Here is a 17,202-nt window from a genome sequence, read left to right as displayed (position 1 = left end):
AATAGAACAGTGTAGAGTAGAGTAGAATAGAACAGTGTAGAGTAGAATAGAACAGTGTAGAGTAGAATAGAATAGAACAGTGTAGAGTAGAACAGAATAGAACAGTGTAGAGTAGAACAGAATAGAACAGTGTAGAGTAGAATAGAACAGAATAGAACAGTGTAGAGTAGAATAGAACAGAATAGAACAGTGTAGAGTAGAATAGAACAGTGTAGAGTAGAATAGAATAGAACAGTGTAGAGTAGAATAGAATAGAACAGTGTAGAGTAGAATAGAACAGTGTAGAGTAGAATAGAACAGTGTAGAGTAGAATAGAACAGTGTAGAGTAGAATAGAACAGTGTAGAGTAGAATAGAATAGAACAGTGTAGAGTAGAATAGAATAGAACAGTGTAGAATAGAATAGAATAGAACAGTGTAGAGTAGAATAGAATAGAACAGTGTAGAGTAGAATAGAATAGAACAGTGTAGAGTAGAATAGAACAGTGTAGAGTAGAATAGAACAGTGTAGAGTAGAATAGAATAGAACAGTGTAGAGTAGAGTAGAATAGAACAGTGTAGAGTAGAATAGAACAGTGTAGAGTAGAATAGAATAGAACAGTGTAGAGTAGAACAGAATAGAACAGTGTAGAGTAGAACAGAATAGAACAGTGTAGAGTAGAATAGAACAGTGTAGAGTAGAATAGAATAGAACAGTGTAGAGTAGAACAGAATAGAACAGTGTAGAGTAGAATAGAATAGAACAGTGTAGAGTAGAATAGAACAGTGTAGAGTAGAGTAGAATAGAACAGTGTAGAGTAGAATAGAACAGTGTAGAGTAGAATAGAATAGAAACAGTGTAGAGTAGAGTAGAATAGAACAGTGTAGAGTAGAATAGAACAGTGTAGAGTAGAATAGAATAGAACAGTGTAGAGTAGAACAGAATAGAACAGTGTAGAGTAGAACAGAATAGAACAGTGTAGAGTAGAATAGAACAGTGTAGAGTAGAATAGAATAGAACAGTGTAGAGTAGAACAGAATAGAACAGTGTAGAGTAGAATAGAACAGTGTAGAGTAGAATAGAATAGAACAGTGTAGAGTAGAACAGAATAGAACAGTGTAGAGTAGAAACAGAATAGAACAGTGTAGAGTAGAACAGAATAGAACAGTGTAGAGTAGAAATAGAACAGTGTAGAGTAGAACAGAATAGAACAGTGTAGAGTAGAACAGAATAGAACAGTGTAGAGTAGAACAGAATAGAACAGTGTAGAGTAGAACAGAATAGAACAGTGTAGAGTAGAACAGAATAGAACAGTGTAGAGTAGAATAGAATAGAACAGTGTAGAGTAGAACAGAATAGAACAGTGTAGAGTAGAACAGAATAGAACAGTGTAGAGTAGAATAGAACAGTGTAGAGTAGAACAGAATAGAACAGTGTAGAGTAGAACAGAATAGAACAGTGTAGAGTAGAATAGAACAGAATAGAACAGTGTAGAGTAGAACAGAATAGAACAGTGTAGAGTAAAATAGAATAGAACAGTGTAGAGTAGAACAGAATAGAACAGTGTAGAGTAGAACAGAATAGAACAGTGTAGAGTAGAACAGAATAGAACAGTGTAGAGTAGAATAGAACAGTGTAGAGTAGAATAGAATAGAACAGTGTAGAGTAGAACAGAATAGAACAGTGTAGAGTAGAACAGAATAGAACAGTGTAGAGTAGAACAGAATAGAACAGTGTAGAGTAGAATAGAACAGTGTAGAGTAGAACAGAATAGAACAGTGTAGAGTAGAACAGAATAGAACAGTGTAGAGTAGAACAGAATAGAACAGTGTAGAGTAGAACAGAATAGAACAGTGTAGAGTAGAACAGAATAGAACAGTGTAGAGTAGAATAGAATAGAACAGTGTAGAGTAGAACAGAATAGAACAGTGTAGAGTAGAACAGAATAGAACAGTGTAGAGTAGAATAGAACAGTGTAGAGTAGAACAGAATAGAACAGTGTAGAGTAGAACAGAATAGAACAGTGTAGAGTAGAACAGAATAGAACAGTGTAGAGTAGAAACAGAATAGAACAGTGTAGAGTAGAATAGAATAGAACAGTGTAGAGTAGAACAGAATAGAACAGTGTAGAGTAGAACAGAATAGAACAGTGTAGAGTAGAACAGAATAGAACAGTGTAGAGTAGAATAGAACAGTGTAGAGTAGAAACAGAATAGAACAGTGTAGAGTAGAACAGAATAGAACAGTGTAGAGTAGAACAGAATAGAACAGTGTAGAGTAGAACAGAATAGAACAGTGTAGAGTAGAACAGAATAGAACAGTGTAGAGTAGAATAGAACAGTGTAGTGTAGAGTAGAATAGAACAGTGTAGAGTAGAATAGAACAGTGTAGAGTAGAACAGAATAGAACAGTGTAGAGTAGAACAGAATAGAACAGTGTAGAGTAGAACAGAATAGAACAGTGTAGAGTAGAATAGAATAGAACAGTGTAGAGTAGAACAGAATAGAACAGTGTAGAGTAGAACAGAATAGAACAGTGTAGAGTAGAGTAGAATAGAACAGTGTAGAGTAGAACAGAATAGAACAGTGTAGAGTAGAACAGAATAGAACAGTGTAGAGTAGAACAGAATAGAACAGTGTAGAGTAGAATAGAACAGTGTAGAGTAGAACAGAATAGAACAGTGTAGAGTAGAACAGAATAGAACAGTGTAGAGTAGAACAGAATAGAACAGTGTAGAGTAGAACAGAATAGAACAGTGTAGAGTAGAGTAGAATAGAACAGTGTAGAGTAGAATAGAATAGAACAGTGTAGAGTAGAACAGAATACTCTTACCATCCGTATGTCTCATCCAAACCAGCCCTAAAGAAGATGCATAATGTATTTAACAGACGAGTTATTTACCAAATGACTATGTTGATTCCATGTTTTTACACACTAATGACTGTGTTGTTACACAGGTGTGACAACAACAGTATACATATCTACTCAATATTACGCTTTTCACATTTCTGTCCGTTGTATGTCAAATATATGTATGTACTTATACAGTATATATGTATTGGCCATGAAATGCATTGTTCTATTTTTTATTTGGAAGGATGTTTTCTTTTATCTCAAAGTGGTAATAGTTAATATCATGGGATAATGTGTTCTTACTGTCGTAGTCGTGCCTTCAGCAGGTCCAGTCTCTCCTCTCTCAGAGAGCCTCCACACATCTCTCCTACTCCCGGTACCAATAGGTCTACTGCTGCTGCCTGGGGAGGGAGGCGCACACACACACACACACACACACACACACACACACACACACAACCGGTCAAAAGTTTTAGAACACCTACTAATTCAAGTAGAATAATAGTGAAGACATCAAAACTATGAAATAACACATATGGAATCATGTAGTAACCAAAAAAAGTGTTAAACAAATCTAAATATATTTTATATTTGAGATTCTTCAAAGTAGCCACCCTTTGCCTTGATGACAGCTTTGCACATTCTTGGCATTCTCTCAACCAGTTTCATGAGGTAGTCACCTGGAATGCTTTTCAATTAACAGGTGTGCCTTCTTAAAAGTTAATTTGTGGAATTAATAAGTAAGCATTTCACTGTAATGTCTACACCTGTTGTATTTGGCGCATGTAGCAAATACAATTTTGATTTGATATGTATTATGGGATACTGGGTGGTGTAGGCAGAGTTGCAAAGAAAAAGCCATATCTCAGACTGCCCATCTTAATCTTTTATTTTTATTGGCCAATCTGAGATATGCCTAAAAGGTCAGCATCCCAGAATCGCCTCTTCACTGTTGATGTTGAGACTGGTGTTTTGCGGGTACTATTTAATGAAGCTGGCAGTTGAGGACCTGTGAGGCGTCTGTTTCTCAAACTAGACACACTAATGTATTTGTCCTCTTGCTCAGTTGTGCACCGGGGCCTCCCACTCCTCTTTCTATTCTGGTTAGAGCCAGTTTGTTCTGTTCTGAGAAGGGAGTAGCACACAGCGTTGTACGAGATCTTCAGTTTCTTGGCAATTTCTCACATGTAATAGCCTTCATTTCTCAGAACAAGAATAGACTGATGAGTTTCAGAAGAAAGTTCTTTGTTTCTGACCATTTTGAGCCTGTAATCGAACCCACAATTGCTGATGCTCCAGATACTCAACTAGTCTAAAGAAGGCCAGTTTTATTGCTTCTTTAATCAGCACAACAGTTTTCAGCTGTGCTAACATAATTGCAAAAGGGTTTTCTAATGATCAATTAGCCTTTTAAAATGATCAACTTGGATTAGCAAACACAACGTGCCATTGGAACACAGGACTGATGGTTGCTGATAATGGGCCTCTGTACGCCTATGTAGATATTCCATTAAAAATCAGCCGTTTCCAGCTACCAGCCATTTACAACATTAACAATGTCTACACTGTATTTCTGATCAATTTGATGTTATTTTAAATTGCTTTTCTTTTGAAAACAAGGACATTTCTAAGTGACCCCAAACTTTTGAACGGTAGTGTACATACACACACACACACACACACATATACTCTCACTCACACGCATACATATACACACACACACACACACACACACACACATATACTCTCACGCATACATATACACACACACACACACATATACTCTCACACACACGCATACATATACACACATGCATACATATACACACACACACATGCATACATATACACACATGCATACATATACACACACACACACACGCATACATATACACACACACACGCATACATATACACACACACACACACACACACACGCATACATATACACACACGCATACATATACACACACACACACACACACGCATACATATACACACACGCATACATATACACACACACACACACACATGCATACATGCATACATATACACACACACACACGCATACATATACACACACACACGCATACATATACACACACACACACACACGCATACATATACACACACACACACGCATACATATACACACACACACACGCATACATATACACACACACACACGCATACATATACACACACACACACACACACACGCATACATATACACACACGCATACATATACACACATACACACACACACACACATACACACTCCCCACTGGGTGACTAAAAGGCCTTCAGCTTTTAGACTAAACCATAAGGAGATGGCTGGGCTGCAAGTGTTGAAGAAAGCACCTTTAAAAAACGACAGATGGTTCAACTGACATGACGGGAACCCGCCCGGAACAGTACAACTTCAATAGGTGAAACATTGAACTGTTTTAACTATGGAGCGGAGTTTTGCTTGGCCTTTATTTAACCGGGTAACTTATTAATAAGGCATTCTCTTTTAGAATAACAACCTGATGTGTTGTTGAAACTAGACTGATCCGGACGTGATCTTACCGTGTGTAGAGGTTGGTCCAGGTTGTCTCGTGCATAGAAGGGCTTCAGGGCATAGGGGTAATCAGTGACGAAGAGAGGAAGATCGCCACAATGTTTCACCAGGTACTTCTCATGCTCTGTCTGCAGGTCACAGCCCCACTGATAGAGAGGGAGGAGGAAGGGAGGAGAGAGGAAGAGGAAGAGAGTAGAAGAGGGTGGGAGAAAGGTGGGGTAGAGAGGAGGGGGAGAGAGGTGGGGGTAGAGAGTGAGGGGGGAGAGAGTGAGGAGAGAGAGGTGGGGTAGAGAGTGAGGGGGTAGAGAGTGAGGGAGAGAGAGGTGGGGTAGAGAGTGAGGGGTAGAGAGTGAGGGGGAGAGAGGTGGGGTAGAGAGTGAGGGAGAGAGAGAGGTGGGGTAGAGAGTGAGGGGGTAGAGAGTGAGGGGGAGAGAGGTGGGTAGAGAGTGAGGGGGAGAGAGGTGGGGTAGAGAGTGAGGGTAGAGAGTGAGGTAGAGAGTGAGGGGGAGAGAGTGAGGGAGAGAGAGGTGGGGTAGAGAGTGAGGGTAGAGAGTGAGGGGGAGAGAGGTGGGGTAGAGAGTGAGGGAGAGAGAGGTGGGATAGAGAGTGAGGGGGAGAGAGTGGGGGTAGATAGGTGGGGTAGAGAGGTGGGTAGAGAGTGAGGGGGTAGAGATGTGGGGTAGAGAGTGAGGGGGAAAGGTGGGGGTAGAGAGTGAGGGGGGAGAGAGTGAGGGGAGAGGTGGGATAGAGAGTGAGGGGGGAAAGGTGGGGTAGAGAGTGAGGGGAGAGAGTGAGGGGGGAGAGGTGGGGTAGAGAGTGAGGGAGAGAGAGGTGGGGTAGAGAGTGAGGGGGGAAAAGGTGAGGTAGAGAGTGAGGGGGGAAAGGTGGGGTAGAGAGTGAGGGAGAGAGGTGGGGTAGAGAGTGAGGGGAGAGAGAGGTGGGGTAGATAGGTGGGGTAGAGAGTGAGGGAGAGAGTGAGGGAGAGAGTGAGGAGGGAAAGGTGGGGCAGATAGGTGGGGGAGAGAGTGAGGGAGAGAGAGGTGGGGTAGAGAGTGAGGGAGAGAGAGGTGGGGTAGAGAGTGAGGGGGAGAGAGGTGGGGTAGAGAGTGAGGGGGGAGAGAGGTGGGGTAGAGAGTGAGGGAGAGAGAGGTGGGGTAGAGAGTGAGGGGGAGAGGGGTAGAGAGGTGGGATAGAGATGAGGGGGAGAGAGGTTGGGTAGAGAGTGAGGGGGAGAGAGGGGGTAGAGAGGTGGGATAGAGAGTGAGGGGGGAGAGAGGTGGGGTAGAGAGTGAGGGAGAGAGGTGGGATAGAGAGTGAGGAGAGAGAGAGGTGGGGTAGAGAGTGAGGGGGGAGAGAGGTGGGATAGAGAGGAGGGGAGAGAGGTGGGATAGAGAGTGAGGGGGAGAGAGGTGGGGTAGAGAGTGAGGGGGGAGAGAGGTGGGATAGAGAGTGAGGGGGAGAGAGGTGGGTAGAGAGTGAGGGGGGAGTGGGAGGTGGGGTAGAGAGGAGGAGTGAGGGGGAGAGAGGTGGGGTAGAGAGTGAGGGGGGAGAGAGGTGGGGGTAGAGAGTGAGGGGGGAGAGAGGTGGGATAGAGAGTGAGGGAGAGAGAGAGTGGGATAGAGAGTGAGGGAGAGAGAGAGGTGGGATAGAGAGAGGGGGGAGAGAGGATAGAGAGTGAGGGGGAGAGAGGTGGGATAGAGAGTGAGGGAGAGAGAGGGTGGGATAGAGAGTGAGGGAGAGAGAGAGGTGGGATAGAGAGTGAGGGGGGAGAGAGGTGGGATAGAGAGTGAGGGGGGAGAGAGGTGGATAGAGAGGAGGGGGGAGAGAGGTGGGATAGAGAGTGAGGGGGGAGAGAGAGGTGGATAGAGAGTGAGGGAGAGAGAGAGGGGTAGAGATGAGGGGGGAGAGAGTGAGGGGGAGAGAGGTGGGGTAGAGAGTGAGGGAGAGAGAGGTGAGTAGAGTGAGGGGGTAGAGAGTGAGGGGGAGAGAGGTGGGGTAGAGAGTGAGGGGGAGAGAGGTGGGAGAGAGTGAGGGGGTAGAGAGTGAGGTAGAGAGTGAGGGGGGAGAGAGGTGGGATAGAGAGTGAGGGGGAGAGAGAGGTGGATAGAGAGGAGGGAGAGAGAGAGGTGGGGTAGAGAGTGAGGGGGTAGAGAGTGAGGGGGGAGAGAGGTGGGGTAGAGAGTGAGGGGAGAGAGAGGTGGGGTAGAGAGTGAGGGGGTAGAGAGTGAGGGGAGAGAGGTGGGTAGAGAGTGAGGGGGAGAGAGGTGGGAGAGAGTGAGGGGGTAGAGAGTGAGGTAGAGAGTGAGGGGGAGAGAGTGAGGGAGAGAGGTGGGGTAGAGAGTGAGGGGGTAGAGAGTGAGGGGGAGAGAGGTGGGGTAGAGAGTGAGGGAGAGAGAGGTGGGATAGAGAGTGAGGGGGGAGAGAGGTGGGGTAGATAGGTGGGGTAGAGAGGGTGGGGTAGAGAGTGAGGGGGGTAGAGATGTGGGGTAGAGAGTGAGGGGGGAAAGGTGGGTAGAGAGTGAGGGGGGAGAGAGTGAGGGGGAGAGGTGGGATAGAGAGTGAGGGGGGAAAGGTGGGTAGAGAGTGAGGGGGAGAGAGTGAGGGGGAGAGGTGGGGTAGAGAGTGAGGGAGAGAGAGGTGGGGTAGAGAGTGAGGGGGGGAAAGGTGGGGTAGAGAGTGAGGGGGGGAAGGTGGGGTAGAGAGTGAGGGGGAGAGAGGTGGGTAGAGAGGAGGGGGAGAGAGGTGGGGTAGATAGGTGGGGTAGAGAGTGAGGGGGGAGAGAGTGAGGGAGAGAGTGAGGGAGGGAAAGGTGGGGTAGATAGGTGGGGGAGAGAGTGAGGGAGAGAGAGGTGGGGTAGAGAGTGAGGGAGAGAGAGGTGGGGTAGAGAGTGAGGGGGGAGAGAGGTGGGGTAGAGAGTGAGGGAGAGAGAGGTGGGGTAGAGAGTGAGGGAGAGAGAGGTGGGGTAGAGAGTGAGGGGGGAGAGGGGGTAGAGAGGTGGGATAGAGAGTGAGGGGGAGAGAGAGGTGGGGTAGAGAGTGAGGGGGGAGAGAGGGGGGGTAGAGAGGTGGGATAGAGAGTGAGGGGGGAGAGAGGTGGGGGTAGAGAGTGAGGGGGAGAGAGGTGGATAGAGAGTGAGGGAGAGAGAGAGGTGGGGGTAGAGAGTGAGGGGGAGAGAGGTGGGATAGAGAGTGAGGGGGGGAGAGAGGTGGGATAGAGAGTGAGGGGGGGAGAGAGGTGGGGTAGAGAGTGAGGGGGGAGAGAGGGTGGGATAGAGAGTGAGGGGGAGAGAGGTGGGGTAGAGAGTGAGGGGGAGTGAGGTGGGGTAGAGAGTGAGGGGGGAGTGAGGGGGAGAGAGGGGGGGTAGAGAGGAGGGGGGGAGAGAGGTGGGGTAGAGAGTGAGGGGGGGAGAGAGGTGGGATAGAGAGTGAGGGAGAGAGAGAGGTGGGATAGAGAGTGAGGGAGAGAGAGAGGTGGGATAGAGAGTGAGGGGGAGAGAGGTGGGATAGAGAGTGAGGGAGAGAGGTGGGATAGAGAGTGAGGGAGAGAGAGAGGTGGGATAGAGAGTGAGGGAGAGAGAGAGGTGGGATAGAGAGTGAGGGGGGAGAGAGGTGGATAGAGAGTGAGGGGGGAGAGAGGTGGGATAGAGAGTGAGGGGGAGAGAGGGGATAGAGAGTGAGGGGGGAGAGAGGGTGGGATAGAGTGAGGGAGAGAGAGAGGGGTAGAGAGTGAGGGGAGAGAGGTGGGGTAGAGAGTGAGGGGGGAGAGAGGTGGGTAGAGAGTGAGGGGGGAGAGAGGTGGGATAGAGAGTGAGGGAGAGAGAGAGGTGGGGTAGAGAGTGAGGGGGGGAGAGAGGTGGGATAGAGAGTGAGGGAGAGAGAGAGGTGGGATAGAGAGTGAGGGAGAGAGAGAGGTGGGATAGAGAGTGAGGGGGGAGAGAGGTGGGGTAGAGAGTGAGGGGGGGAGAGAGGTGGGATAGAGAGTGAGGGAGAGAGAGAGGTGGGATAGAGAGTGAGGGGGGGAGAGAGGTGGGGTAGAGAGTGAGGGGGGGAGTGAGGGGGGGAGAGAGGTGGGGTAGAGAGTGAGGGGGAGAGAGGTGGGGTAGAGAGTGAGGGGGGGAGAGAGGTGGGATAGAGAGTGAGGGAGAGAGAGAGGTGGGATAGAGAGTGAGGGAGAGAGAGAGGTGGGATAGAGAGTGAGGGGGGGAGAGAGGTGGGATAGAGAGTGAGGGGGGGAGAGAGGTGGGATAGAGAGTGAGGGAGAGAGAGAGGTGGGATAGAGAGTGAGGGAGAGAGAGAGGTGGGGTAGAGAGTGAGGGGGAGAGAGGTGGGATAGAGAGTGAGGGGGGAGAGAGGTGGGATAGAGAGTGAGGGGGAGAGAGGTGGGATAGAGAGTGAGGGGGAGAGAGAGGTGGGATAGAGAGTGAGGGAGAGAGAGAGGTGGGGTAGAGAGTGAGGGGGAGAGAGGTGGGGTAGAGAGTGAGGGGGGAGAGAGGTGGGGTAGAGAGTGAGGGGGAGAGAGGTGGGATAGAGAGTGAGGGAGAGAGAGAGGTGGGGTAGAGAGTGAGGGGGAGAGAGGTGGGATAGAGAGGAGGGAGAGAGAGAGGTGGGATAGAGAGTGAGGAGAGAGAGAGGTGGGATAGAGAGTGAGGGGGAGAGAGGTGGGGTAGAGAGTGAGGGGGGAGAGAGGTGGGATAGAGAGTGAGGGAGAGAGAGAGTGGGATAGAGAGTGAGGGGGAGAGAGGTGGGGTAGAGAGTGAGGGGGAGTGAGGGGGAGAGAGGTGGGGTAGAGAGTGAGGGGGAGAGAGGTGGGGTAGAGAGTGAGGGGGGAGAGAGGTGGGATAGAGAGTGAGGGGGAGAGGTGGGGTAGAGAGTGAGGGGGAGAGAGGTGGGATAGAGAGTGAGGGAGAGAGAGGTGGGTAGAGAGTGAGGGGGATAGAGAGTGAGGGGTAGAGAGTGGGGTAGAGGGTGAGGGGAGAGAGTGAGGGGAGAAAGGTGGGGTAGAGAGTGAGGGGGTAGAGAGTGAGGGGGAGAAAGGTGGGGTAGAGAGTGAGGGGGGAGAGAGTGAGGGAGGGAAAGGTGGGGTAGAGAGTGAGGGAGAGAGAGGTGGGGTAGAGAGTGAGGGGGGAGAGAGGTGGGGTAGAGAGTGAGGGGGGAGAGGTGGGGTAGAGAGTGAGGGGGGGAGAGAGGTGGGGTAGAGAGTGAGGGAGAGAGAGGTGGGGTAGAGAGTGAGGGGGGATAGAGAGTGAGGGGTAGAGAGGTGGGGTAGAGAGTGAGGGAGAGAGAGAGGTGGGATAGAGAGTGAGGGAGAGAGAGGTGGGTAGAGAGTGAGGGGGGGAGAGAGGGGGGGTAGAGAGTGAGGGAGAGAGAGGTGGGATAGAGAGTGAGGGAGAGAGAGGTGGGGTAGAGAGTGAGGGAGAGAGAGAGGTGGGATAGAGAGTGAGGGAGAGAGAGGTGGGGTAGAGAGTGAGGGGGGGAGAGAGGTGGGGTAGAGAGTGAGGGGGGGAGAGAGGGGGGTAGAGAGGTGGGATAGAGAGTGAGGGGGGGAGAGAGGTGGGGTAGAGAGTGAGTGGGGGAGAGAGGTGGGGTAGAGAGTGAGGGGGAGAGAGTGAGGGGGAGAAAGGTGGGGTAGAGAGTGAGGGGTAGAGAGTGAGGGGGAGAGTAAGATGCAGAAAAAGGAGTGAGAAAGGTTTGACCTCACATGCCTAAAACTGTAGAATCTAAAGTGTGAAAATAGAATCAGCTTGACATAGTACATAATACACAGGGTACAACATTCTAGAATAGAGCTCTACTCTACTGACATCTGTTTTGAAACAGGCTACAGCTATCTCTTTCAGAAAGAGAATAGAGCTCTACTCTACTGACATCTGTTTTGAAACAGGCTACAGTTATCTCTTTCAGAAAGAGAATAGAGCTCTACTCTACTGACATCTGTTTTGAAACAGGCTACAGCTATCTCTTACTGAAAGAGAATAGAGCTCTACTCTACTGACATCTGTTTTGAAACAGGCTACAGCTATCTCTTTCAGAAAGAGAATAGAGCTCTACTCTACTGACATCTGTTTTGAAACAGGCTACAGCTATCTCTTACTGAAAGAGAATAGAGCTCTACTCTACTGACATCTGTTTTGAAACAGGCTACAGCTATCTCTTTCTGAAAGAGAATAGAGCTCTACTCTACTGACATCTGTTTTGAAACAGGCTACAGCTATCTCTTACTGAAAGAGAATAGAGCTCTACTCTACTTACATCTGTTTTGAAACAGGCTACAGCTATCTCTTTCAGAAAGAGAATAGAGCTCTACTCTACTGACATCTGTTTTGAAACAGGCTACAGCTATCTCTTTCTGAAAGAGAATAGAGCTCTACTCTACTTACATCTGTTTTGAAACAGGCTACAGCTATCTCTTTCAGAAAGAGAATGGAGCTCTACTCTACTGACATCTGTTTTGAAACAGGCTACAGCTATCTCTTTCTGAAAGAGAATAGAGCTCTACTCTCCTGACATCTGTTTTGAAACAGTCTACAGCTATCTCTTTCAGAAAGAGAATAGAGCTCTACTTACATCTGTTTTGAAACAGGCTACAGCTATCTCTTTCTGAAAGAGAATAGAGCTCTACTCTACTTACATCTGTTTTGAAACAGGCTACAGCTATCTCTTTCTGAAAGAGAATAGAGCTCTACTCTCCTGACATCTGTTTTGAAACAGGCTACAGCTATCTCTTTCAGAAAGAGAATAGAGCTCTACTCTCCTGACATCTGTTTTGAAACAGGCTACAGCTATCTCTTTCTGAAAGAGAATAGAGCTCTACTCTACTGACATCTGTTTTGAAACAGTCTACAGCTATCTCTTTCAGAAAGAGAATAGAGCTCTACTTACATCTGTTTTGAAACAGGCTACAGCTATCTCTTTCTGAAAGAGAATAGAGCTCTACTCTACTGACATCTGTTTTGAAACAGTCTACAGCTATCTCTTTCAGAAAGAGAATAGAGCTCTACTCTACTGACATCTGTTTTGAAACAGGCTACAGCTATCTCTTTCAGAAAGAGAATAGAGCTCTACTCTACTGACATCTGTTTTGAAACAGGCTACAGCTATCTCTTTCTGAAAGAGAATAGAGCTCTACTCTACTGACATCTGTTTTGAAACAGGCTACAGCTATCTCTTTCTGAAAGAGAATAGAGCTCTACTCTACTGACATCTGTTTTGAAACAGGCTACAGCTATCTCTTTCTGAAAGAGAATAGAGCTCTACTCTACTGACATCTGTTTTGAAACAGGCTACAGTTATCTCTTTCTGAAAGAGAATAGAGCTCTACTCTACTGACATCTGTTTTGAAACAGGCTACAGCTATCTCTTTCTGAAAGAGAATAGAGCTCTACTCTACTGACATCTGTTTTGAAACAGGCTACAGCTATCTCTTTCTGAAAGAGAATAGAGCTCTACTCTACTGACATCTGTTTTGAAACAGGCTACAGTTATCTCTTTCTGAAAGAGAATAGAGCTCTACTCTACTGACATCTGTTTTGAAACAGGCTACAGTTATCTCTTTCTGAAAGAGAATAGAGCTCTACTTACATCTGTTTTGAAACAGGCTACAGCTATCTCTTTCTGAAAGAGAATAGAGCTCTACTTACATCTGTTTTGAAAGCAAATGTCTTGGAGCTGCTGTTTAGGATGTTTATGGCTTCTGTGTAGGTTATCCTGAAGCAAAGAGATGGAAATAACAATCATTATTAATGATAATTGTGTAATCGTTAAAATATCAATGATCGTTATGTCATCATTATGTTTTGGGGGTATTTTATTAGGATCCCCATTAGCTGTTGTGAAAGCAGCAGCTACTCTTCCTGGGGTCCACACAAAACATGAAACATGACATAATACAGAACATTAATAGACAAGAACAGCTCAAGGACAGAACTACATCAATTTAAAAACGGCACACGTAGCCTACATATCAATACATACATATAAAATATCTAGTTCAAATAGGGGAGAGGCGTTGTGCCGTGAGATGTTGCTTTATCTGTTTATTGAAACCAGGTTTGCTGTTCTTTTGAGCAATATGAGATGGAAGGGAGTTCAAAGCAATATTGCCTCTATATAATAATGTAAATTTTATTGAATTTGTTCTGGATTTGGGGACTGTGAAAAGACCCCTGGTGGCATGTCTGGTGAGGTAAGTGTGTATGTCAGAGCTGTATGTAAGTTCACTATGCAAACAATTTGGGATTTTCAACACATTCATGTTTCTGATACAAAGAAGTGATGCAGTAAGTCTCTCATCAACTCATAGCCAAGAGAGACTGGCATGCATAGTATTAATATTAGCCCTCTGATTACAATGAAGAGCAAGACGTGCCGCTCTGTTCTGGGCCAGCTGCAGCTTAACTAGGTCTTTCCTTGCAGCACTCGACCACATCACTGGACAATAATCAAGATAAGGCAAAACTAGAGCCTGCAGGACTTGCTTTGTGGAGTGCGGTGTCAAAAAAGCAGAGCATCTCTTTATTACGGACAGACCTCTCCCCATCTTTACAACCATTGAATCAATATGTTTTGACCGTGACAGTTTACAATCTAAGGTAACGCCAAGTAATTTAGTCTCCTCATCTTGTTCAACAGCCACACCATTCATTACCAGATTCAGCTGAGGTCTAGAGCTTAGGGAATGATTTGTACCAAATGCTCTTAGTTTTATCCATTTTAGAATAAGGCTGTAATGTAACAAAATGTGGAAAAAGTCAAGGGGTCTGAATACTTTCCGAACGCACTGTAGTTGATTTTGTTAAAACACATAGGGTGTGTCTATATATGAAAAAATACATGTTTAAAAATGTCGACCAAGACTACTTTCGGTCGACCAAGATTTGTTTTTGTCGAGGACAGCCCTACCCCCAAGCCACTCCCGAGTGGTGCAGTGGTCTAAGGCACTGCATCGCAGTGCTAGCTGTGCCACTAGAGATCCTGGTTCGAATCCAGGCTCTGTCGTAGCCGGCCGCGACCGGGAGAACCATGGGGCGGCGCACAATTGGCCCAGCGTCGTCCAGGGTAGGGGAGGGAATGGCCGGCAGGGATGTAGCTCAGTTGGTAGAGCATGGGTTGTGGGTTCGATTCCCACGGGGGGCCAGTATGAAAAATTTAAAATAAATAATGTATGCACTCACTAACTGTAAGTCGCTCTGGATAAGAGCGCCTGCTAAATGACTAAAATGTAAATGTAATAAGGAGCGATGGGGTGAGGTTGGCTTCTTCTTTATATGTGTGGAGTAAAGCTTAAACCATGCATTTAGATTGTAGGTACGTATTGTAGTTAGGCATTGTAGGTAGTTTATCCAGGTAGTTATTGTAGGTAAGTATTGTAGGGTATTCGACTGAGCCCGGTGAAGCACGAGGCTAGCTCGCTAACCCACTACCTGGACCATTAAAGCTAGCTAGCTAGCGGGTAGCAACACCGCAGCCACTGCTAGCTGGCCAACTATACCAGCTAGCAGTACTGTAGCAACTAAATACATTTCAACGGAACGATTTGATTAGTGTAAAGTTAGCTAGCTACATAGTTGTCTTGGTATCAAAGACAAAGGTGTAGTATAGAGAAACTATCGAGGTTAGCTAGCCAGCTACATTTTCAAACAGTCAACACCGCAGCCACTGCTAGCTAGCCAACATTACCAGCTAGCAGTACTGTATCATTTTAGTCAATGAGAATTTTGCAACGTAAGCTTCACTTTCTGAACATTCGAGATGTGTAGTACACTTGTGTAGCTAGCATGACTGACTTTGTGCTAGCTAGCCAACGTTTAATTACCTCTGCGTTATGAAAGGAACTAGACACGGACATGAATTATCTATTGGTAGTTTGTTGTAACCAAGTATTGGTGCTAAACCGTGTGTTATTGGATGCTAGCATGCTAGTTAGCTATGGCGTCATAGGATACGGTGCCCTGGGTGGTTTTCATGGAACAATACTGTACCAAGTTAGCTAGCTGAATAAACTAAGTTAGTCTATTCCTGGAAACATTGAACTACTGTAGATTACAGCAATTATAATTTCTAAAGTGGAAGTTGGAAGAGTTGTATTTGAGTGTTTCAGTGAAAGGTTAGTGAGGGAGGCCTCGTTTCCCCAGATGTTTAGTTAATTTCATTCTGATCTCCTTTGCATTATTGTAGCCTTTTCTGTAGCCTGTCAACTATGCCTCTGTCTATCCCTGTTCTCTCCTCTCCGCACAGGCTATAAAAACGCCTCACACCGCGTGGCTGCTGCCTCTCTAACCTGGTGGTCCCTGCACGCACGACCCACGTGGAGTTCCAGGTCTCCGGCAGCCTCTGGAACTGCCGTTCTGCTGCCAACAAGGCAGAGTTCATCTCAGCCTATGCTACCCTCCAGTCCCTCGATTTCTTGGCGCTGACGGAAACATGGATTACCACTGAAAACACTGCTACTCCTACTGCTCTCTCCTCGTCTGACCATGTGTTCTCGCATACCCGAGAGCATCTGGTCAGCGGGGTGGTGGCACAGGAATCCTCATCTCTCCCAAATGGACATTCTCTCTTTCTCCCCTGACCCATCTGTCCATCTCCTCATTTGAATTCCATGCTGTCACAGTCACTAGCCCATTTAAGCTTAATATCCTTGTCATTTATCGCCCTCCAGGTTCCCTTGGAGAGTTCATCAATGAGCTTGACGCCTTGATAAGTTCCTTTCCTGAGGATGGCTCACCCTTCACAGTTTTGGGGGATTTCAACCTCCCTACGTCTACATTTGACTCATTTCTCTCTGCCTCCTTCTTTCCACTCCTTTCCTCTTTTGACCTCACCCTCTCACCGTCCCCCCCTACTCACAAGGCAGGCAATACGCTTGACCTCATCTTTACTAGATGCTGTTCTTCTACTAATCTCACTGCAACTCCCCTCCAAGTCTCCGACCACTACTTTGTATCCTTTTCTCTCTCGCTCTCCTCCAACACTACTCACTCTGCCCCTACTCAGAAGGTAATGCGCCGTCGCAACCTTCGTTCTCTCTCTCCCGCTACTCTCTCCTCTTCCATCCTATCATCTCTTCCCTCTGCTAAATCCTTCTCCCTCCAATCTCCTGATTCTGCCTCCTCAACCCTCCTCTCCTCCCTTTCTGCATCCTTTGACTCTCTATGTCCCCTATCCTCCCGGCCGGCTCGGTCCTCCACTCCTGCTCCGTGGCTTGACGACTTATTGCGAGCTCACAGAACAGGGCTCCGGGCAGCCGAGCGGAAATGGAGGAAAACTAGACTCTCTGCCGACCAATCATCTTTTCACTCCCTCCTCTCTACATTTTCTTCCTCTGTTTCTGCTGTTAAAGCCACTTTCTACCACTCTAAATTTCAAGCCTCTGCCTCTAACCCTAGGAAGATCTTTGCCACCTTCTCCTTCCAGCTGAATCCTCCTCCCCCTCCCTCCTCCCTCTCTGTGGATGACTTCGTCAACCATTTTGAAAAGAAGGTTGACGACATCCGATCCTTATTTATTAAGTCAAATGACACCACTGGTCCTGCTCACACTGCCCTACCCTATGCTTTGACTTCTTTCTCCCCTCTCTCTCCAGATGAAATCTTGCGACTTGTGACGGCCGACCGCCCAACAACCTGCCTGCTTGACACTATCCCCTCCTCTCTTCTCCAGACCATTTCCGGTGACCTTCTCCCTTCCCTCACCTTGCTCATCAACTCATCCTTGACCGCTGGCCATGTCCCTTCCGTCTTCAAGAGACACACTACATATGCCCCAATACACACACTGCATACGCCCCAATACACACACTACATACGCC

The 17,202-nt window shown here is 46.9% G+C and overlaps 1 protein-coding gene across 1 annotated transcript in view; it reads right to left on the bottom strand.

Moving 5' to 3' along the window:
* The window catches only part of nars2 (asparaginyl-tRNA synthetase 2, mitochondrial), a 49,697-nt gene that overhangs the window by 13,214 nt on the left and 19,281 nt on the right, over positions 1-17,202 (bottom strand). Inside the window, exons 10-13 of the mRNA XM_041876705.2 lie at positions 13,034-13,100; positions 5,405-5,542; positions 3,136-3,233; positions 2,812-2,838 (exon numbers count right to left, since the gene is read on the bottom strand). Coding sequence (XP_041732639.2) covers positions 2,812-2,838; positions 3,136-3,233; positions 5,405-5,542; positions 13,034-13,100 — 330 coding nt within the window. The remainder of the gene's footprint in view (positions 1-2,811; positions 2,839-3,135; positions 3,234-5,404; positions 5,543-13,033; positions 13,101-17,202) is intronic.

Source organism: Coregonus clupeaformis, chromosome 5, assembly GCF_020615455.1.
Source record: "Coregonus clupeaformis isolate EN_2021a chromosome 5, ASM2061545v1, whole genome shotgun sequence".
In the NCBI taxonomy this organism is placed as follows: Eukaryota; Metazoa; Chordata; class Actinopteri; order Salmoniformes; family Salmonidae; genus Coregonus; species Coregonus clupeaformis.
The sequence above is the reverse complement of the archived record's forward strand: the minus strand, read 5'-3'. Positions and strand labels throughout refer to the sequence as shown.